This window comes from Ahaetulla prasina, chromosome 3 (assembly GCF_028640845.1).
Source record: "Ahaetulla prasina isolate Xishuangbanna chromosome 3, ASM2864084v1, whole genome shotgun sequence".
NCBI classification, from domain to species: Eukaryota; Metazoa; Chordata; class Lepidosauria; order Squamata; family Colubridae; genus Ahaetulla; species Ahaetulla prasina.
This window is the reverse complement of record NC_080541.1, coordinates 224670746-224692709: the sequence shown is the minus strand read 5'-3', so window position 1 is coordinate 224692709 and position 21964 is coordinate 224670746. Positions and strand designations below refer to the sequence as shown.

Below are 21964 nucleotides of genomic sequence, written 5' to 3'. Positions count from 1 at the left end.
CATATGCACCAAGACAAATTCCTTGTGTGTCCAATCACACTTGGCCAATAAAAAAAAAAAAATCTACTGTTGTGACAAAATAAAATAAAAACAACAACAACAACAAAAACAACAACCCAGGCTTAACACCCTAACTCCTCCTTCCTGCCCCCCTCGCAGCAACCCAGCCTACCTCGCAGGGTTGCGGGATTTCGAGTCCCCCCTCAGGCACAAAATACCCACCCGCGCTTACCAGCCCACCCTTTCCTCACCCCCACCCCCCCTGCAGCAGCCCAGCCCACCTCGCAGGGTTGTGGGCTGGATTTCTAGCCCCCGCCCCCCGGGAATCTTAAAACCAGCCCCTCCTCCTCCTCGCCCCGCCTTCCCCCTCCCCCCCTCCCTCCTCCTCAGCAGAAGAGCCTACCTCGAAGAGGCGTGGCTCCGCCTCTTGGCTCCGCCCCCGGTCCGCCCCCGCGATCCCTCGCTCCGCCCCCGCGGCCTGTTTGCCATTCTCCACCGCCGCCATCATGGCCGCCATGGCCGCTTCCTCGGCGGCGTCTCCCGCCTCGGGTTCCTCTTCTTCCTCCGGCGGCGCCCCGGCCGGTTCGAGCTCCTCGGGGGCTTCGGGCGGCGGAGGCGGCGGCGGCGGGGCCTCGGGGCTGACGGCGGCCTTGACCGGCACCATGAACCGCAAGAAGAAGCCCTTCCTGGGCATGCCGGCCCCGCTGGGCTACGTGCCGGGGCTGGGCCGAGGGTGAGCAGCCGGGGTCGGGGGTTCGAGGGCTTCTCTGAGCATGTGCAGAGGACTCGGTTTGGCATTTCCCGGCCTGGTTTTCTTCGTTTTGGGGCGTGCTGCACCCCCTGGGCCGCTTTAAGAGGGGAGGGGGGGGGGGAGGCCTCCACCACCCAGAATTCCCCCGCCAGTTCCCCCAATGTGAGGCATTCTGGGAGTTGAAGTCCTCTCCCCCCCCCGCCCATCTTAAAAGTTGCCCAGCTGGAGAAATAACGGTGAGATTTGTCCACCAAGACACGTGTGTGGACTGAAGGAAGGAAGGGCCTCTGGTGGCTCAGCAGACTAAGTCTGTCTGTTATTAACACAGCTGCTTGCAATTACTGCAAGTTCAAGCCCCACCAGGCCCAAGGTTGACTCAGCCTTCCATCCTTTATAAGGCAGGTAAAATGAAGACCCAGATTGTTGGGGGCAATAAGTTGACTTTGTATATAATATACAAATGGATGAAGACTATTGCTTAACACCCTGAGTCTTCGCAGAACGGCGGGATATAAATACAAATTAAAAAAAATGTGCTGGGTTGGGTGTTAACCCCTGCTGTGTCATCGGACCCAGGAAAAGAGATCTCTTATGGCTTGCATTTTTGCACACTTTTTTTTGGAGTTGTCTTGCTTGTTTTGGCTTCTGGTTTCCTTTTTGTTGTGGTGCTTTGCAGGTGTGTGTGTTTGTGGTTAAGGCTTTGGGCTATAAAGGAAGAGAACAGAATTTAGAATAGAATTCATTGGCCACGTGTGATTGGACACACGAGGAATTTGTTTTGGTGCATATGCTCTCAGTCTACATAAAAGAAAAAAGAGAAAAAAAATACCTTCATCAAAGGTACAACATTTACAACACAAATGATGGTCATAGGTTGCAATTTAACCCTTAATGATAGCAACAAAAAGTTACAGTCATAAGTGGAAAGATTTGGTGATAAAACCGATGAGAAGATTAATAGTAGTGTAGAGTTAGTAAATAGTTTGACAGTGTTGAAGGAATTATTTGTTTAGCAGAGTGATGGCCTTCAGGGGGAAAAAACTGTTCTTGTGTCTAGTTGTTCTGGTGTTAGGTTTTAGGATAAAACAGGAATAGGAGTTGGAAGGGACCTTGGAGGTCTTCTAGTCCAGGGGACTCCAACTTTGGCAACTTTAAGCCTGGCGGACTTCAACTCCCAGAATTCTCCAGCCAGCTTTTTTTTTTTTAATTTTTATTTGCATTTATATCCCGCCCTTCTCCGAAGACTCAGGGCGGCTTACACTATGTCAAGCAATAGTCTTCATCCATTTGTATATTATATACAAAGTCAACTTATTGCCCCCAACAATCTGGGTCCTCATTTTACCTACCTTATAAAGGATGGAAGGCTGAGTCAACCTTGGGCCTGGTGGGGCTTGAACCTGCAGTAATTGCAAGCAGCTGCTGTTAATAACAGACTGTCTTAGCAGTCTTCGCCACTCAAGGGCCCACTCAAGAAACTCAAGTTTCCCCAATGTGGGGCATTCTGGGAGTTGAAGTCCTCTCCCCTCCCCTCCTCCTCCTCAGCAGAAGAGCCTACCTCGAAGAGGCGTGGCTCCGCCTCTTGGCTCCGCCCCCGGTCCGCCCCCGCGATCCCTCGCTCCGCCCCCGCGGCCTGTTTGCCATTCTCCACCGCCGCCATCATGGCCGCCATGGCCGCTTCCTCGGCGGCGTCTCCCGCCTCGGGTTCCTCTTCTTCCTCCCGCCGCGCCCCCGCCGGGTCGAGCTCCTCGGGGGCTTCGGGGGGCGGGGGCGGCGGCGGGGGGGCCTGGGGGCTGACGGCGGCCTTGACCGGCACCATGAACCGCAAGAAGAAGCCCTTCCTGGGCATGCCGGCCCCGCTGGGCTACGTGCCGGGGCTGGGCCGAGGGTGAGCAGCCGGGGTCGGGGGTTCGAGGGCTTCTCTGAGCATGTGCAGAGGACTCGGTTTGGCATTTCCCGGCCTGGTTTTCTTCGTTTTGGGGCGTGCTGCACCCCCTGGGCCGCTTTAAGATGGGAGGTGGGGGGGGAGGACTTCAACTCCCAGAATTCCCCGCCAGTCCCCCCAGTGTGAGGCATTGGGGGTGTTGAAGTCCTCTCCCCCCCCCGCCCATCTTAAAAGTTGCCCAGCTGGAGAAATAACGGTGAGATTTGTCCACCAAGACACGTGTGTGGACTGAAGGAAGGAAGGGCCTCTGGTGGCTCAGCAGACTAAGTCTGTCTGTTATTAACACAGCTGCTTGCAATTACTGCAAGTTCAAGCCCCACCAGGCCCAAGGTTGACTCAGCCTTCCATCCTTTATAAGGCAGGTAAAATGAAGACCCAGATTGTTGGGGGCAATAAGTTGACTTTGTATATAATATACAAATGGATGAAGACTATTGCTTAACACCCTGAGTCTTCGCAGAACGGCGGGATATAAATACAAATTAAAAAAAATGCGCTGGGATGGGTGTTAACCCCTGCTGTGTCATCAGGAAAAGAGATCTCTTATGGCTTACATTTTTGCACACTTTTTGTGGAGTTGTCTTGCTTGTTTTGGCTTCTGGTTTGCTTTTTGTTGTGGTGCTTTGCAGGTGTGTGTGTTTGTGGTTAAGGCTTTGGGCTATAAAGGAAGAGAATATAATTTAGAATAGAATTCATTGGCCACGTGTGATTGGACACACGAGGAATTTGTTTTGGTGCATATGCTCTCAGTCTACATAAAAGAAAAAAGAGAAAAAAAATACCTTCATCAAAGGTACAACATTTACAACACAAATGATGGTCATAGGTTGCAATTTAACCCTTAATGATAGCAACAAAAAGTTACAGTCATAAGTGGAAAGATTTGGTGATGAAACCGATGAGAAGATTAATAGTAGTGTAGAGTTAGTAAATAGTTTGACAGTGTTGAAGGAATTATTTGTTTAGCAGAGTGATGGCCTTCAGGGGGAAAAAACTGTTCTTGTGTCTAGTTGTTCTGGTGTTAGGTTTTAGGATAAAACAGGAATAGGAGTTGGAAGGGACCTTGGAGGTCTTCTAGTCCAGGGGACTCCAACTTTGGCAACTTTAAGCCTGGCGGACTTCAACTCCCAGAATTCTCCAGCCAGCTTTTTTTTTTAAAATTTTTATTTGCATTTATATCCCGCCCTTCTCCGAAGACTCAGGGCGGCTTACACTATGTCAAACAATAGTCTTCATCCATTTGTATATTATAAACTAAGTCAACTTATTGCCCCCAACAATCTGGGTCCTCATTTTACCTACCTTATAAAGGATGGAAGGCTGAGTCAACCTTGGGCCTGGTGGGGCTTGAATCTGCAGTAATTGCAGGCAGCTGCTGTTAATAACAGACTGTCTTAGCAGTCTTCGCCACTCAAGGGCCCACTCAAGAAACTCAAGTTTCCCCAATGTGGGGCATTCTGGGAGTTGAAGTCCTCTCCCCCTCCCTCCCATCTTAAAGTTGCCCAGCTGGAGAAATAACGTATTTTAGAACGGTGAGATTTGTAACTCCACAAAGACACGGGTCTTTGGACTGAAATGCGCTGGGTTGGGTGTTAACCCCGTGTTCCCTTGCTGGATTGGGCTGTGTCATCAGAGCCAGGAAAAGAGATCTCTTAATGGCTTGCATTTTTGCACACTTTTTGTGGAGTTGTCTTGCTTGTTTTGGCCTCTGGTTTGCTTTTTGTTGTGGTGCTTTGCATTTGTGTTTGTGTTTGGCTATAAAGCAAGAGGTCTTAGAATAAATAGGAATAGGGGTTGGAAGAGACCTTGGAGGTCTTCTAGTCCAGGGGTCTCCAACCTTGGCAACTTTAAGCCTGGAGGACTTCAACTCCCAGAATCCCCCAGCCAGCTTTGCTGGCTGGGGAATTCTGGGAGTTGAAGTCCACCAGGCTTAAAGTTGCCAAGGTTGGAGACCCCTGCTCTAGAAAGAGTGCAGAGAAGATCAATAAAGATGATTAGGAGGCTGGTGGTTAAACCGTACAAAGGAATGGTTGCAGGAATTGGGTATGTCTCATTTAATGAAAAGAAGGACTAGGGATGACATGGTAGCAGTGTTCCAATATCAAAACTGGCTGGGGCATTCTGGGAGTTGAAGTCCTCCAGGCTTAAAGTTGCCAAGGTTGGAGACCCCTGCTCTAGAAAGAGTGCAGAGAAGAGCAATAAAGATGATTAGGAGGCTGGTGGTTAAACCATACAAAGGAATGGTTGCAGGAATTGGGTATGTCTCATTTAATGAAAAGAAGGACTAGGGGAGACATGATAGCAGTGTTCCAATATCAAAACTGGCTGGGGAATTCTGGGAGTTGAAGTCCACCAGGCTTAAAGTTGCCAAGGTTGGAGACCCCTGCTCTAGAAAGAGTGCAGAGAAGATCAATAAAGATGATTAGGAGGCTGGTGGTTAAACCGTACAAAGGAATGGTTGCAGGAATTGGGTATGTCTCATTTAATGAAAAGAAGGACTAGGGATGACATGGTAGCAGTGTTCCAATATCAAAACTGTCTGGGGCATTCTGGGAGTTGAAGTCCGCCAGGCTTAAAGTTGCCAAGGTTGGAGACCCCTGCTCTAGAAAGAGTGCAGAGAAGAGCAGTAAAGATGATTAGGAGGCTGGTGGTTAAACCATACAAAGGAATGGTTGCAGGAATTGGGTATGCCTCATTTAATGAAAAGAAGGACTAGGGATGACATGGTAGCTGTGTTCCAATATCGAAACTGGCTGGGGCATTCTGGGAGTTGAAGTCCTCCAGGCTTAAAGTTGCCAAGGTTGGAGACCCCTGTTCTAGACTAACCCCCTGCTCAGGCAGGAAACTCTATGCATTTCAGAGAAGCGGCTGTCCAATCTCTTAAAAGCTGGGTAACCTTGGACCGGTCCCTCTCTCTCACCCCAGCCCACCTCACAGGGTTGCTGTGATGGGGAAAATGCAGATAGTCCTCAACTGACAACAGCTTAGTGATCGTTCAAAGTTACAACGGCACTAAAAAAAAGTGACTTATGACTGCTTTTCGCACTTACGACCGTTGCAATATCCCCATAATCAGCTGATCAAAATTTGGATGCTTGGCAACTAACTCATATTTATGATGGTTGCAGTGTCCCGGAGTCATGTGATCACCTTTTTTTGAACTTCTGACATGCAGAGTTAATGGGGGAAGCCGGATTCATTTAACAACCGTGTTACTAGCTTAACAACTGCAGGTATTCACTTAATACCGTCATTGTGACACCAAAAGGTCGTAAAAGGGGGCAAAAGTCCCTTAACAAATGTTCCAATTAAGAACAGTAAATTTGGACTCAATTGTGGTCGTAAGTCGAGGACTACTTGTGCTTCTAAAAATAATAAAGGCGAGATACAAATAAATAAACAAATGTTTAGCTCATTTATTGTGTTCTAAACCAGGGGTCTGCAACCTTGGCAACTTTAAGACTTGTGGACTTCAACTCCCAGAGTTCCTCAGCCAGCTTTGCTTCATTAGAGTAAATGTCAGGGTAATGACGATTTAAAGCTGACCAGCCCCTTTAAGACTGAGGATGAGTCAGCAGGGTTATTGCCCTTTAAGAAGCTGTCTATATAAGGGAGGCCATTAGAGGGCGTCTCTCTTTCCTTGAGTAGCTGCATTGTAGTTCTCCGTGTAGAGTTTTGAAGTAGCTGGATTGCTTGCCTGGTGTCTGTCTGTATATAGAAGTCTTGTATATAAACCACTGTTTGTGTTGTGACCCAGGCCCAAGTAGGTAGTAGGGAACTCAGCCAGTATAAAAACAAACAAACTTTATTCAATCAGCTGAGAATTACTTCATTCTTGTATATTGTATATTGAGAATTACTTCATTCTTGTTGTAGGGCCGTGGTGGCTCAGACTGTAAGATAGCCTGTTATTAAAACACAGCTGCCTGCAATTACTGCAGGTTCTAGTCCCACCAGGCCCAAGGTTGACTCAGCCTTCCATCCTTTATAAGGTAGGTAAAATGAGGACCCAGATTGTTGGGGGGGCAATAAGTTGACTTTGTAAATATACAAATAGAATGAGACTATTGCCTTACACACTGTAAGCCGCCCTGAGTCTTCGGAGAAGGGCGGGATATAAATGTAAATTAAAAAAAAAAAATTCTCAGCGTAGTTCAACTAAATGTCTTAAAGTTGCCAAGGTTGGAGATCCCCACTGTCTGTATCCAAGGGCGTCTCTGTGTTTAGTGACACAGCCACTAGTGGCCACTTGGGTGAAGAACAGAAGGTCCTGGCACCTGTTTTGGGAAAAAAAAAAAACACCACCCAGCAATTTGTGTTGTTAGCTTTTGCAGGAAGTTACCTTTGGATTGCCATAAAAAGGGCTTCTATCCGAATGAAATGAAGCAGACAGAATGAATGTGTTTTCTTGACTTACAATCACAATGGAGCCCAAATTGCATGTTGCTAAGTGAGAAATTTGTTTAGTGAGCTTTGCCCCATTTTGCAATTTTTCTTGACGCATTTGTTAAATGAGTCACTGCTGTTGTTAAATTAGTGACGCGGTTGTTAAGTGAAACTGGCTTCTCCCATGGACTTTGCTTGACAGAAGGTTGCAAAAGGAGATCACGTGAGCGTTTGGAACTGGGCCACAGAAGTGAGGGGCAAGTGTGCGCGCGGGTCCCCACTTGTGCGAGCAGCCGGCGAGCGTGCTGCGCTCCATTTGCGTGCAAATGCTCGTGCAAATGGAGCTGCGCATGCGTCTGTCCACCACTCGTGTGGAACCATCCCCTTCCCCTCCGAACTGGGCCACAAAGCCAGAAAGGTTGAGGAACTCTGGTCTACAAGAATGGCTAAAAAAATCTTGTCCAGCCAGCACGAAAAAGATTGAGCATGTGAATGAATGAATGAATTGAAAGGGACCTTGGGGGTTTTCTAGTCCAGCCCTGTGCTCAAGCAGGAGAACCTATAACATTTCAGATAGGTGACTGTCTAGACCAGTGATGGCTAACTTTTTTGGCATTGAGTGCTGAAACTGGAGCATGTGCGAGCGCCGGAACCCAGAAGAGAGCAGCTGGCCAGTGCACATGCACGCGGCGGCCAGCTGTTCTCTTCCAGGTTTTGGCATGCCCATGCTTGCTGGAGCAAACCCAGAAAAGCAGCTGGCCGGCATGCATGCACGCGACAGAACCCGAAGAGCAGCTGGTGATGCCACACGTGCCCACTGCGTGCCACCTCTGGCACACATGTCATAGATTTGCCATCACGGGTCTAGACCAGGGGTGAAATGCTACTGATTCGGACGGATCACCCGATCCGGTAGCGATGGTGGCGGGTGGTTCAGAGAACCGGTAGGAAAAATCCCTGCCCCCCTCTGCGCCAGCTGAGCCGCACGATCATCGGAGGTGTTGTTGTTGTTTTTAACTTTTAAAAGTATTTTTTCTTCAACCGAAAAAATGCTTTTAAAAGTAAAAAAAAAAAAGCTTCTGATGATCACGCAGCTCAGCTGGGATCGTCCGAACCTTTTAAAATATACAGGGATCGTCCGAACCCTGTATACTGCACGAATCAAGAAGAGGGCCGTGAAAATATTTGCAGATCCCTCGCATCCTGGACATAAACTGTTTCAACTCCTACCCTCAAAACGACGCTATAGAGCACTGCACACCAGAACAACTAGACACAAGAACAGTTTTTTCCCGAAGGCCATCACTCTGCTAAACAAATAATTCCCTCAACACTGTCAGACTATTTACTGAATCTGCACTATTAATCTTCTCATCGTTCCCATCACCAATCTCTTTCCACTTATGACTGTATGACTATAACTTGTTGCTGGCAATCCTTATGATTTATATTGATATATTGATCATCAATTGTGTTATAAATGTCGTACCTTGATGAAGGTATCTTTTCTTTTATGTACACTGAGAGCATATGCACCAAGACAAATTCCTTGTGTGTCCAATCACACTTGGCCAATAAAAAATTCTATTCTATTCTAGTCTATTCTAAAAGCATTTTTAACTACCTCTTCGGCCTGAAGAGATTGTAGAAAAAATGCTTTTAAAAGTAAAAAAAAAAAAGTTGGCCACACCCACCCAGTCACATTACCCCCACCACCCCACCAAGCCATGCCCACATAACCGGTAGTAACAAATTTTACATTTCACCCCTGGTCTAGACTCTTCTTAAAACCATCCAGTGACGGAGCGCCATTTTCCTGAATTTACCCCCCACCCGCCAATTTTCCGCTTAAACTTCATCAAAAGAAAGTGTGTGCTCACACTCTGTTGTTGTTGTTGTTGTTCTTGCTGATCTAGGAAAGAGGGCTCGATCCTTAATTGTGCAAACCTTTGTTGCTTGATAGCCCAGAGTGGGCTGATGATGGCCAATCTGGATTTAGGAAGAATTTTAGATTAACAACAACAACCACAACAACTCGTCCAGTTCAGCCATGCCTGCATTTTCTCTGAATCTATTGCGATTTTTCTTCTTCTTCTGTAGAGCCACCGGTTTTACCACCCGTTCAGATATTGGTCCCGCCCGGGATGCTAACGACCCTGTGGATGACCGCCATGCTCCCCCGGGGAAGAGAACCGTTGGGGATCAGATGAAGAAAAATCAGACGGCGGATGACGATGACGAAGATCTGAACGATACAAATTACGACGAGGTGATGTCGTTTTGTCACCCTGGTCGGTGCTGCCGATGAACCCGTGTTGTGTTTGAAATATTGTTCAGTCGCCAAGTTGCGCCCGACTCTTCGCGACCCCATGGACCACAGCAGGCCAGGCCCCCTTGTCCTCCACTGCCTCCCAGAGTTTGCCCAAATTTATCTTCATTGCGTTGATGACACTATCTAACCCAGAGGTCTCCAACCTTGGCAATTTTAAGCCTGGAGGACTCCAGTTCCCAGAATTCTGGGAGTTGGTCCTCCAGGCTTAAAATTGCCAAGGTTGGAGACTACTGATCAACCATCTCATCCTCTGTTGTCCCCTTCTCTCCTTTTGCCTTCCATCATCCCCCACATCAGGATCTTTTCCAAGGAGTCTTCCCTTCTCTTCTCTTTTGCTTGCCAAAGTATTTGAGCTTCAGCTTAGTAGCCGTCCTTCCAGAGAACAGTCAGGGTTGATTTCCTCTACGATTTATGTTTGCAATATCATCAGGCTTTATTCAGCTTCCACAAATTCACTCAAGGATTAATCAGTGGGTTTTTTTCCCCCCCAAGATCGTAACATTTCTTTTATGTGGAGCGCTATAGATTTGCACCTGTTCTTTTTTCTCCCTGTATGACTGCTTATATGACTTTCCTTGCCCTTCCTCCTTAAGTCAAGTCAGTCTGTCTTTCTGTCTGTCTGTCTGTCTGTCTGTCTGTCTGTCTGTCTGTCTGTCTGTCTATCTATCTATCTATCTATCTATCTATCAATACCTACCTACCTATCTTTGTCTGTCTGTCTATCTATCTAAGGCTATCTATCCATCCATCCATCCACCTACCTATCTACCTACCTACCTATCTTTGTCTGTCTATCTGTCTGTCTATCTATCTGTCTGTCTATCTATTTATCTATCTATCATTATCTGTCTGTCTATCTATCTTCTATCTTATCTATCTATCTAAGGCTATCTATCTATCCATCTACCCACCTACCTATTTTTGTCTGTCTGTCTATCTAAGGCTATTTATCCATCCATCCATCTACCTATCTACCTACCTACCTACCTATCTTTGTCTATCTGTCTCTCTCCATCTGTCTGTCTGTCTGTCTGTCTGTCTCTCTCAAGGCTAAAAAGGCTATAAAATAGATTTGTTTTGGCATTTTGATAGGTTACATTAAGCGGATAAAATGAATTGACATGATCTTTTGTCCTGTGCAGTTCAATGGAAGCTTGTTCTTAAGACAGTCAGTCAGTCTGTCTGTCTGTCTGTCTGTCTGTCTATCATCCATCTTCTCTCTCCCTCTCTCTCAGCTAAAAAGGCTGTAAAATGGATTTATTTTGGCGTTTTGATTTTGGTGGGTTACAATAAGGGGATAAAATGAGTTGATATGACTTTCTTGTCCTGTGCAGTTCAATGGATACGCTGGAAGCCTGTTCTCCAGTGGACCTTATGAAAAAGACGATGAAGAAGCAGATGCCATTTATGCTGCTTTGGATAAAAGGATGGATGAAAGAAGAAAAGAGAGAAGGTAGGGTTTTTTGGTTTTTTTTGAAGTATGAGAGATGCTTCCCCTGTCTTTTGATTTGAAACCTGCATGTTCAAACGTCAGCTGTGAGTTTTTAAACTTTTGGTGCATGATTTAGTCTTGGGTGTCTGAAATATTTAAATACTTCAAAAATAACTAGGATACAGGTTGCATACGCTGAAGTATTGGCTGCACCTTTTATTTTCTAGAGAACAGCGTGAGAAAGAGGAGATTGAAAAGTACCGAATGGAACGACCAAAAATTCAGCAGCAGTTCTCGGATCTGAAAGTAAGGAGACAGCAATATGCATTTGATTCCAGAAATAAAAATTGAAAGATAGGGACTGAAATTTGAAAAAAAAATATACATGTACATATATAAAAATGGCAATTGTTAATGCAGAAAATATGCTACGATATTACTATCTCTTTTCTTAGGCTCATAAAATCTGTTTAGAAGGACCATGATTAGTACTCCTCACTGATTCAATTGTCATCTATATCTATTTTATATCTATATCTATCATCCTTTATATATATCTCTATATCTTCTGTCTGTCTATCTACCTATCTATCTATTTATCTATCTATGATCTATCTATCTCTACATCTACCTCTATATATCTATGATTTCCATCATTTATTTATATCATCTCTCTCTCATATCTATCTTTCTCTCTCTCCATAGATCTATATCTGTCTGTCTGTCTGTCCGTCCGTCCATCCATCCATTTATCTACCTACCTACCTACCCACTCATCCACCCACCCACCCACCTACTATACCTATCCATCCATCCATCTATCTATCTATTCTTCTGCTACCACTTGCCTCCCACCGACCGGTACGCTCTCATAGAGGGGGTCTCCTCAGGGTACCGTCAGCCAAACAATGCCGGCTGGCGACCCCCAGGGCGAGAGCCGTCTCTGTGGGGGCACCTGCCCTCTGGAATGAGCTTCCCCCAGGACTTTGTCAACTTCCTGACCTCCGGACCTTCCGCCGTGAGCTGAAGATGTACTTATTCTTCTGCGCAGGACTGGCATAAAATGGGTTTTATTAGGATTTTAATGGGGTTTTTATGATGCTATGTATTTTATATTTGAATTATCAGCCAAATTGAATAAGTTTTTATAACTCTGAGTTTATTGTATTGTATTTATGATTGTTATTTTTATCTGGCTGTAAACCGCCCTGAGTCCTTCGGGAGAAGGGCGGTATAGAAATTAAATTATTATTATTATTATTATTATTATTATTATTATTATTATTATTATTATTATTGTTGTTGTTGTTGTTGTTGTTGTTGTTGTTGTTGTTATTATTTATCTATCTATCTATCTATCTATCTATCTATCTATCTATCTATCTATCTATCTATCTATCTATCTATCTATCTAATCTATCCACCCACCCACCCACCCATCCATCTACCTATCTACCCATCCATCCATCCATCCATCCACCCACCCACCCACCTATCCATCTGTCCGTCCGGCCGTCTGTCCATCCATTTATCTGTCTGTCTATCTAATCTAATCTAATCTATCCACCCACCCACCCATCTACCTACCTACCTATTCATCCATCCACCCACCCACCCATCCATCCATCCATCCATCCATCCATCCATCCACCCACCTACCTACCTACCTACCCATCCATTTATCTACCTACCTACCTACCTACCTATCTTTGATGTGTGCAGCTGAATCAGTGAGGTGGTTCTGGGAGCTGAATCCCACCGAGGGTTGATTGAAAGATGGGTGACTATAACAATGTTTTAAATAAATAAATCAGCTTTAGGATTGAAGTCAGAGGTTCCATTAACACCCACACATGTACCGGTAGCCTTCGGCTTAACGACCACAATTCAGCCCAACGTTTCTGAGTGCCAAGTGAGACAGTTGAGTTGAGTTTTGCCCCATTTTATGGCTTTTCTTCCCACCGTTGTTAAGTGAATCACTGCAGATGTGAAGTTAGTAACACGGGTTATTAAGTAACAGTGACTTCCCAATTGACTTTGCTTGTCAGAAGTTTGGAACAAGCTATCTGTTCTGTTTCCCTCCCCCCAATATTCCCAGCAAAGAGTCAGTCAGAGGCCTCCTTTTCTAATTTATTTACATAGATAATGTCCTGGCCACGTCTACCACGGGCCTGCCAAGTTTCTGGAGATAACGAGGAAATTATAGATAAGGCCAGAATTACTCACGAATATATTCTTCCCTCCATTGATACAGTTTGCCTGCGCAAATTCATTGCTTTGTCCAAGACAAAAAACCAGGAAGTCCTGCCTCCTATTTATAGTCTCTGCAGATGTCACTGCATGACAATCATTACTTGGCTTTATCCCAACGCTGCTTCTGCTGCGCGCGCCGGTCACGTCTGCGCAGTCTTGCATCACTCCAAAACTGTTCTTGGGGCATTGCCAAATCAGAAGAAGGCTCCAGAGAATCAGGCCTTGCCGGCCCCTCCTCCTCCCTTTGAGTGGTGCCAGGGAGGGGTGCCAGGGAGGGAGAGGGCTCAAGAGAAGCAGGGCTTGCCAGGTCTTCTCCCTCACTTTCTGAATCATCCGAGTCCAGGAGTCCGGGTCCAGGAACCTGGGTCACAACACTATCACATGACACGGCAACCATCATAAATATGAATCCGTTGCCAAGCATCTGGATTTTGATCACATGACCATGGGGATGCGGCAATCATCATGTGAAAAACAGTCATCATTCACATTTTCGGTGCCGTTGTAACTTTGAAGGATCAGTAAAAAGGCCAGAATTTGCAAGCTAAAAGTCAAAAGATGGGAAAAGGGAAGGAGGGGGCAATTTAACGCCGTGTAGCGATTTCAATTACAGATTGCGATCGTTGTTTTGATAGAGAAAACTGGCTGAAGTTACCGAAGAAGAATGGCTAAGTATCCCCGAAGTTGGCGATGCCAGGAACAAGCGCCAGAGGAATCCACGTTACGAAAAACTGACGCCTGTTCCGGACAGTTTCTTTGCGAAGCACTTGCAATCGGGAGAAAATCACACATCGGTGGATCCTCGGCAGACGGTGAGGAACTCCGCTGAGATTTCCTGGTTTCAACGGGTTTTCCGAAATAATGGCTTGGCAAGGGACTTCCAATTGATCCCTATTTCATGGGGAAAAGAAGAGGGAAGCCCGTCTTCTGTCAGAACTTCAGGGAATTTTCAAGGGGAAAATTATTGATTTAAATTTTAAACAATTTTTTTTAAAAAAAAAATGCAACGCTGTAATCCCTTTTATCAGGGTAGAGTCGAGGCGATGGAATGGAGCTGAGCATTTACCTGCCGGCTGCCCTTCCTGACGCCTCTGTGGGGTTCGCAGCAGATATTTTCTCTTTGCACCCTGATAGAGAAACATCTAGGATTGAACTCTTAGCCACCCAAGTTGAGGCGAGCATCTTCACCTCAAGGCCACTGTACCGCTCTAATTTTTAAAGAGATTAAAACTTTAATAAAAACATGGATTTTCATAATTCTAGCCCAGTGTGGGCCCACATTGATGGCAGGGATAATTCTGACCAGCAAGTCAGAATTATCTGTCTGTGTGTCGGTCCCAGAGGGCATTGTAAAAGATGGATAGTTGTTTAAAATAGTGCTACATTCTCAGTAAATATCCTTTGTCCTCAGGGAGAGACCTCCATTTTTCCATGTGCTCTTTAGTTCTAGCCAAACCAGTGGACATTCTGTTTAAACCAGGGGTCTCCTACCTTGGTCCCTTTAAGACTTGTGGACTTCAACTCCCAGAGCTTTGCTGGCTGAGGGACACTGGGAGTTGAAGTCCACAAGTCTTAAAGGGACCAAGGTTGGAGACCCCTGGTTTAAACCATCTCCAAACCATTGACTCCTGCTTTGAACCTCCAGGCAAGTCCTGGAGAAAACCAGGAATAATAGAGAGATCAGCTGAATTTTTTGACAAAATATAAAGAGAAATTCCTGCAGATCTTCACTGAATTCCTGCAGATCTTCACTGCGGTGAGAAGACCTGAACGGGGCCACTTCGGTTATGTTTTTCCTCTGGAAAAATGGCTGGTTTGTAACCCCATTGTGCTCCTGCACTGGGATCTTTGAAATATTTCAACCTTTTCTTGGTTGCTTAAACAGCGTCTCAGAACCAAAACTATGTGAAGTGTTAATACTGCTGTTGTGACCCAGGCCCAAGTAGGTAGTAGGAAACTCAGATCAGTTTAAAAACAAACAAACTTTATTAGAACTTTATTAACTCATTCTCAGCGTAGTCCAAACTAAATCAAAGCAAATTCCTCCCAACACAAATTCCTCAGTCCTATCACCAACCTTGGTCCAATTAGGCAAACTGCCAAAGGCCTTTCTTGGCAAAAGTTCAGAAGACACCGATACAAAGCAAATGCAAGAAGACAAAGCTATCAACGTTGTTTTCCGGCAAAGAGCCCAAACGCCATTGCTGGTCTTTTAAGCCTTATGGGAGGGGCCAATCATCTCTTGGCCCTACTCCCAAGTCGTCCTCTTTGCGTGAGCTGCTCTTGCCTTCTGGCAGCTCTTCTCATGCGTGCATTAGGAACAGGCTCCTCCTGTTCCTCTGCCTCAATACTATCAGTCTCTGGAGCCTCTGGAGTCTGCACCTCACTCCCCAATGGCCTTGGCCCAGTGGTGGGATTCAAATAATTTAACAACCGGTTCTCTGCCCTAATGATTTCTTCCAACAACCAGTTCAACAAACTGCTCAGAAAGTTAACAACCGGTTCTCCCGAAGTGGTGCGAACTGGCTGAATCCCACCACTACCTTGGCCCCACAACCGCCTCTGACGCAGAGCCCTCATCCGGGCCTTCCCCAGCCTCCAGGACTGGCCCATGTTCTTCCTCAGCCTCATCGCTGTCTGACTCAATTGCCAGCTCTGCAGGCTGCTGGCGGACCACAACAGTGGTATTTGAAATTCCTTAACACTGTCTCTTCCCCCTCCCCCCTCCCCCGTTTATCTTGCAGCAATTTGGTGGTCTGAATACCCCTTATCCAGGGGGCTTAAACACACCTTATCCAGGTGGAATGACCCCGGGATTGATGACCCCTGGCACAGGGGAGCTGGACATGAGGAAGATTGGACAAGCTAGAAACACCTTAATGGATATGCGTCTCAGCCAGGTAAGGACACACAGGAGTGTGAGGGGGTGTGTGTGAGAAATACAAGTAGTCCTCGACTTACGACCATTCCCTAAGTGATCTTTCAAAGTTACGCCGAACTCTGGAAAAGCTACTTGCGACCTAAATTTGAATTCCCTCAGCCACTCCCCCCCCTTCTCCCCGTGATCACGTGACATCATTTGGGGCGCTTGGCAATCGGCCCCGCATTTGTGATGTTTGCAAAGTGCTGTGGGCACTTGACCACGATTTCCATCCTTTTCGTTGGAAGCTGATTTTTTTTAATCTCTGGTTTTTTCCGCAAAAAAAGTGTCCACAGAGAACGGTGGGTTTGTCCAGCGTGCCTCCGTTCAATACCCAAGAAAGGAAAACCCCGACTCCATTGTTTATAGAGAAAGGTACTTTTACTGAGCATGACTGAATTGCAACAAAAGAAAAGCAAGAACTGAATACTAGGAGTGACTTACATGTACATATCCCTCATAAATCCCTCCTCCCTCCAAAGGTCAAACAATCTAGTCCAATTCATTTCTTCTTAGGCTTCAGGTGGAGTTCTTCTTCTTCTTCCAGTGGTTTCCACTTGTCTGGTATGCAGTCAGCCCGAGTCTTGGAATTTGAATTCGTGGGTTCGTTTCAAGATGAGCCTTCTCCCCCTCTCTCTATGTCAGCCGAAGCAGTATTAAAGGAACATTACCCCATTCCTAATACTTAACACTAAAGTAGCAATAAAACATTTAACTAAGCAATCAAGATAGCATGCGGAGGAGGCTGACAGGGTTCTTTTTACGACCAAGACCAAGGCATGTTTCCTTTATGACCCAGTGTGAAAACAATTGTAAAATCAGGTGTGGTCCCATAACCCCCCCTTCTCAATGACTGCCAGGGCTGCCAGCCATCATCGAGGGCTCAATTACAGTCGTAAGTCAAGGACTGCCGATGTTGCTTAGCAGACCAAGTACACCTCAGGGTGCTACATTACAGCTTCTAAATGTGGCATCTCCAAAAATCATTATTTTTTTTTTCTGCTGGGGTATTTGGGATGAATTTACTGTCAAGATTCAAAGTAATACATCCCATTCAATAAGAAGTTCTTTGAGGCAAATTCCTCAAATAACATTTTATTGGGACATATCAAATTGGCACGATCCTGATGGAAAAACTGGCTTTTAAGTTCCCGCTGGTTTTCCACTCAATTAAATTGAGCGTGTCCAGAAATATTGTACAAGAAGAGTTCTCCACTCCTCTGATTATAACAAAATACCTTATGCCACCAGACTTGAAATCTTGGGTTTAGAAAACTTAGAACTCCGCCGCCTTCGACGTGACCTGAGCTTAACTCGTAGAATCATCTGCTACAATGTCCTTCCTGTCGAAGACTACTTCAGCTTCAATCGCAACAATACACGAGCACACAATAGATTTAAACTTAAAGTGAACCGCTCCAGTCTTGATTGCAGAAAATATGACTTGAGTAACAGTTGTTAATGCTTGGAATGCACTACCTGACTCTCTGGTCTCTTCCCAAAATCCCCAAAGCTTTAACCAAAGACTATCTACTATTGACCTCACCCCATTCCTAAGAGGTCTGTAAGGGGCGTGCATAAGAGCACAAATGTGCCTACCGTTCCTGTTTATTTATTTATTTATTTATTCGATTTTTATACCGCCCTTCTCCCGAAGGACTCAGGGCGGTGTACAGCCAAAAGTAAAAACAGACAATACAATATACAATTAAAATACAAATTAAAAAACTTATTTTATAATTGGCCTAAAAAAAATGTTTTTTTAATGTTCCCTTTGATTGTACCCAATTTCATATAGTTATCACATACTTATGATTATATTTATGCTTATACATCATATAGTTATTTCATGCTTATGCTTATATATATTATTGTGTTTGACAAATAACATAAATAAATAAAATAAAATAAAAAGTCAAAGTTTGTCTCCAATCACATGGTCCAATCAGCATCCAGTCCAGTTGCTAGGTGACCTCAGTCTCCACCTCTCGAACACCTGCACCAACGTCCTTGATTCCCAGGGGAAAGAATTTTATTTAGGCTACAACACTCCAGCTAATCTCTACACCCGCCCCTCCCTCCCTGGGTCCTTCGCTCCAGGCTGTGTCAGCCCTGAAGCAGTGAGAAGGGAAACCTCCCTAGAGAAAACTCCCAAAAAGAAAATGACCACAGTTCAGGGTTGACATTTACATAATTTTAAGGGTCTTCTCTTTTCTTTATATCCGGAGTTTCCAAGTGAAGGAATTTTTAAGACTTGTGGACTTCAACTCCCAGAATCCCTCAGCCAGGAATTCTGGGAATTGAAGTCCACAAGCCTTAAAGTTGCCAAGCTTGGACAGACCTGCCTTCTATATGATTGCTGTGAATCTCCCAGAGCTGTGGAGAGTCGGGCGGCCGGCACGTTAAATAAATTAACATAATGGGGATGATCTTTCCCAAAGATAAATGATATTTGGAAAGGGTTACAGGTAGTCCTCAACTTACGACCAAAGTTGAGCCCAACATTGACGTTAAGTGAGAAATTTGTTAGAGAGTTTTGCCCCTTTTTGACGACTTTTCTCGTCTTCAGCTGTTAAGCGAATCACTGCCGTTGTTAAATCGGCAACAGGGTTGTTAAGTGAAACTGGTTTCCCCGTCGACTTGGCTTGTCAGAAGGTCGCAAAAGGGGATCAGGTGACTCCTGAACCCCGCGACCGTCGTAAATACGAGACGGTGGTCAAGCATCCGAATGTAAATCGCGTGGCCACGGGGATGCTGCAACGGTCGTGAGTGTGAAAAACGGACCTACGCCACTCTTTTCAGTGCCGCTGTGACTTTGAACGGTCACTAAATGAACTGTTGCAAGTCGAGGTCTTGCTATGCCCATCACTAAGGACTACCTGTCCTTAGTGATGGGCATGACATGGTTTACCCTTTCTGCGCTTTATGGGAAAAATGTATGTCAGTGATAGTCAACCTGGTCCCTACTACCCACTAGTGGGTGTTCCAGCTTTCATGGTGGGCGGTAGGGGTTTTGCCCAATACTGAAGCACTTTCCTTTTTTGTAATTTAATTGACTTTTTAAAAAAAAAATTCATAGCATTATTTAAAAACATTTTCATTAGGTTTTCATAAAATTCTCCGGGACAATTTAAATTTCTGAAAATAGACTATTTGTATCGACCGCGCATAAGTTTAGTTCACGTTACGTAAGTGAAACTAAATGGCGCTATAGTGCGACCGCAAACAAAAGAGCCTCGTCCCAGAATAGCTCACACATCTCCTCCTACACCACCCCAGCTGTAACAGACAAGCAGAGGTGGTAGCCGGCGCTCCCCCCCCCCAAACCCAATCCACGATGCGCGAGAGGCATGCGCAGATGACGATACACGGCGCATTACTGTGGAACCGGTGGGCGTTTAGAAAATTTTACTACTAACAGAGATACAAAAGTGGGCGGTAGGTATAAAAGGGTTGACTACCCCTGATGTATGTAGTCATTAGCATTTTACATTTGTTTGCTTGTTCTCTCATCTTAACAAGGCTTTGGTTAACCCTCAGGTATCAGACTCGGTGAGCGGCCAGACAGTGGTGGATCCCAAAGGATACCTCACGGATTTAAATTCCATGATTCCCACACATGGTGGAGACATCAAGTAAGACCATGGGTGTGGTACTTGTATAATAACTACAGAACCGGGATGGCAAACCGTCACGCAGAAATGTCACATGCGCACGTGCCCGTCAGGGCTGCGCTCTGGAAAAGCTGAACTTCCGGGTTCTAGCACGCTTGCATGCCCGACAATCAGCTGGTTGGCATGCATGCGCAGACCAGTTTTCGGCACTGCCGCGCGTGTGAAGGGATCATGCTCTGGAAAATAAATAATAAATAAATAATAAAAGCCAAACCTCCGGGTTCTGGCGCCCATGCGCACCTGGCAATCAGCTGGCCAGCGCGCATAGCCACACCAGTTTTCGGCACTGCCACGTGCGCGAAGGACATGCGTGCCAGAAACCCGGAAGACAAACAGGCAAGACCGTGCGTGCCGGGCGACATGGCACAGATGCCATGGGTTCGCCACCCCAGCGATAGAAAGAATAGAAAGGTCTGTGTTGAAAAGGCTGCGTGAATATATAGAAGTCTTCCCTCCTTCCCGAGAAGCTGCAACCTATCCTAAGGCTACCTTTGCCAGTGCCTTCTCCGTCCCTGCCCGTAGATCTAATTTTAGTGGAAGAGCGGTGTGATAATATTGTCCAAATTGCGGGTAGAAAGAGGCTGTACAACACTTTGGGTCCAAGGTCAGAAAGGTGATTGTGGAGGAGTGAATTTTTTTAAATTTGAATATATATCCCGCCCTTCTCCGAAGACTCAGGGCGGCTTACACTATGTCAAGCAATAGTCTTCATCCATTTGTATATTATATACAAAATCAACTTTTTTTGCCCCCAACAATCAGGGTCCTCATTTTACCTACCTTATAAAGGATGGAAGGCTGAGTCAACCTTGGGCCTGGTGGGACTTGAACTTGCAGTAATTGCAGGCAGCTGTGTTAATAACAGACAGACTTAGTCTGCTGAGCCACCAGAGGCCCACACCAAGGAATGTGGAGTCCTTGGTGCTGTCCGAACTTGGTTGGTTTCTTGCGGGTGTTTTGTTACCCAACTAGGTAATATCATTAGCGCTGGTGATGTTACCTAGTTGGGTAATGAAATCTCTGCAGGAAAAGCTCAGAGAGCACCAAGGACCCATTCCCCCTCCTCCTCCCTACTCCACTCCACTCCACTCACAAGCTCCCCCTCCCTTCTAGCACTGAGGATGTTATCTAGTGCAGGGGTCTCCAACCTTGGCAACTTTAAGCCTGGTGGACTTCAACTCCCAGCATCCCAGCATCCAGAATTCTGGGAGGTGAAGTCCACCAGGCTTAAAGTTGCCAAGGTTGGAGACTCCTGATCTAGTGCAGTGAAATATCTACAAGAAAACAACCAAGGCCCTCGCAGTTCTCCTCTCCTCCTCTTCCTCCTCCCTCCCTCCCTCCCCCTTCTTCACTCCACTCCACAAGCACCACTCTCTTCTACGTAGCACTGATGATGTTACCTAGTTGGGCAATGAAACGTCTACAAGAAAACAACCAAGGCACCAAAGACCTCACAGTTCTCCTTCTCCCTCCCTCCCTCCACCTTCCACTTCCCCTTCTTCACTCCACTCCACAAACCTCACTCTTTTCTAGCACTGATCATGTTGCCTAGTGTGATGACTTGGGGCGTGGCAGAAAGGCAACACAGCCAGAGAACCGATAGGAGTCCCTTTATTATCACCAACTGTGCCCTCCAATGTCCCTTTCAACTCTCCGGCCTGGAGAGAGCTCTTCCATCAACCTGTAATAGTCTTTGGCTGGCAGTATTTCAGTCCCAAACGTTGTAAGCAGAAAACTTCTAACAAAAAAAATCCAAAGGCAAGACGTAATTAATCCGGCAGAGCAAGCAAAATAAGGAATTCCACAAGTAAAGTAGCACGGCAATAAATCAAGCCAGTTGGGAGGATGTCAGGATTCAAAGAAACACCAGATAAACTCAGCGTTTGTTCCATTTGCCTTTCCTTTTAAGCTCCGGCAGCACCTGTGCCTTGTAAAGACGATCAGGTCCCTTTCCTCCCTGGGAAGCCACGCAACCCACATTGCTCTCTTCTCCGTTCCTGCGCTGCCTAGAATGAGGAGGGGGTGGGCCTTGGTCTTCATCTGAACCCCCCTCTCCCTTGTTCTACCTCTCCCCTGCTCGGCCCAGCCTGACTTTGCTCTTCCCCAGTTTTTTCCACAGCCAGTAGATCCACTCTCTCGCTCTCTGTCAGCCCTTCCTCTTCCCCTTCAGATTCAGATTCCGACGGGGGCATGACACCTAGTTGGGTAATGAAATGTCTAAGAAAAAGACCAAGCTCAGAGAGCTCCAAGGACTCCACAATTCAAACCTGA

The 21964-nt window shown here is 45.9% G+C and overlaps 2 protein-coding genes across 2 annotated transcripts in view; both read left to right on the top strand.

The window, feature by feature from the left end:
• The first annotated feature begins 482 nt into the window (after positions 1–482).
• LOC131194036 (putative lysozyme-like protein) lies at positions 483–752 on the top strand. Its single transcript, XM_058174581.1, has one exon. It carries the CDS (start codon positions 507–509, stop codon positions 735–737), a length of 231 nt encoding a protein of 76 aa, XP_058030564.1. The 5' UTR covers positions 483–506; the 3' UTR covers positions 738–752.
• Positions 753–2479: 1727 nt separating this feature from the next.
• The window catches only part of PRPF6 (pre-mRNA processing factor 6), a 60406-nt gene continuing 40921 nt past the window's right edge, over positions 2480–21964 (top strand). The window contains exons 1-7 of the mRNA XM_058174570.1: positions 2480–2639; positions 9183–9351; positions 10749–10867; positions 11074–11152; positions 13735–13911; positions 15844–15999; positions 19560–19654. Coding sequence (XP_058030553.1) covers positions 2569–2639; positions 9183–9351; positions 10749–10867; positions 11074–11152; positions 13735–13911; positions 15844–15999; positions 19560–19654 — 866 coding nt within the window. The 5' untranslated portion in view covers positions 2480–2568. The remainder of the gene's footprint in view (positions 2640–9182; positions 9352–10748; positions 10868–11073; positions 11153–13734; positions 13912–15843; positions 16000–19559; positions 19655–21964) is intronic.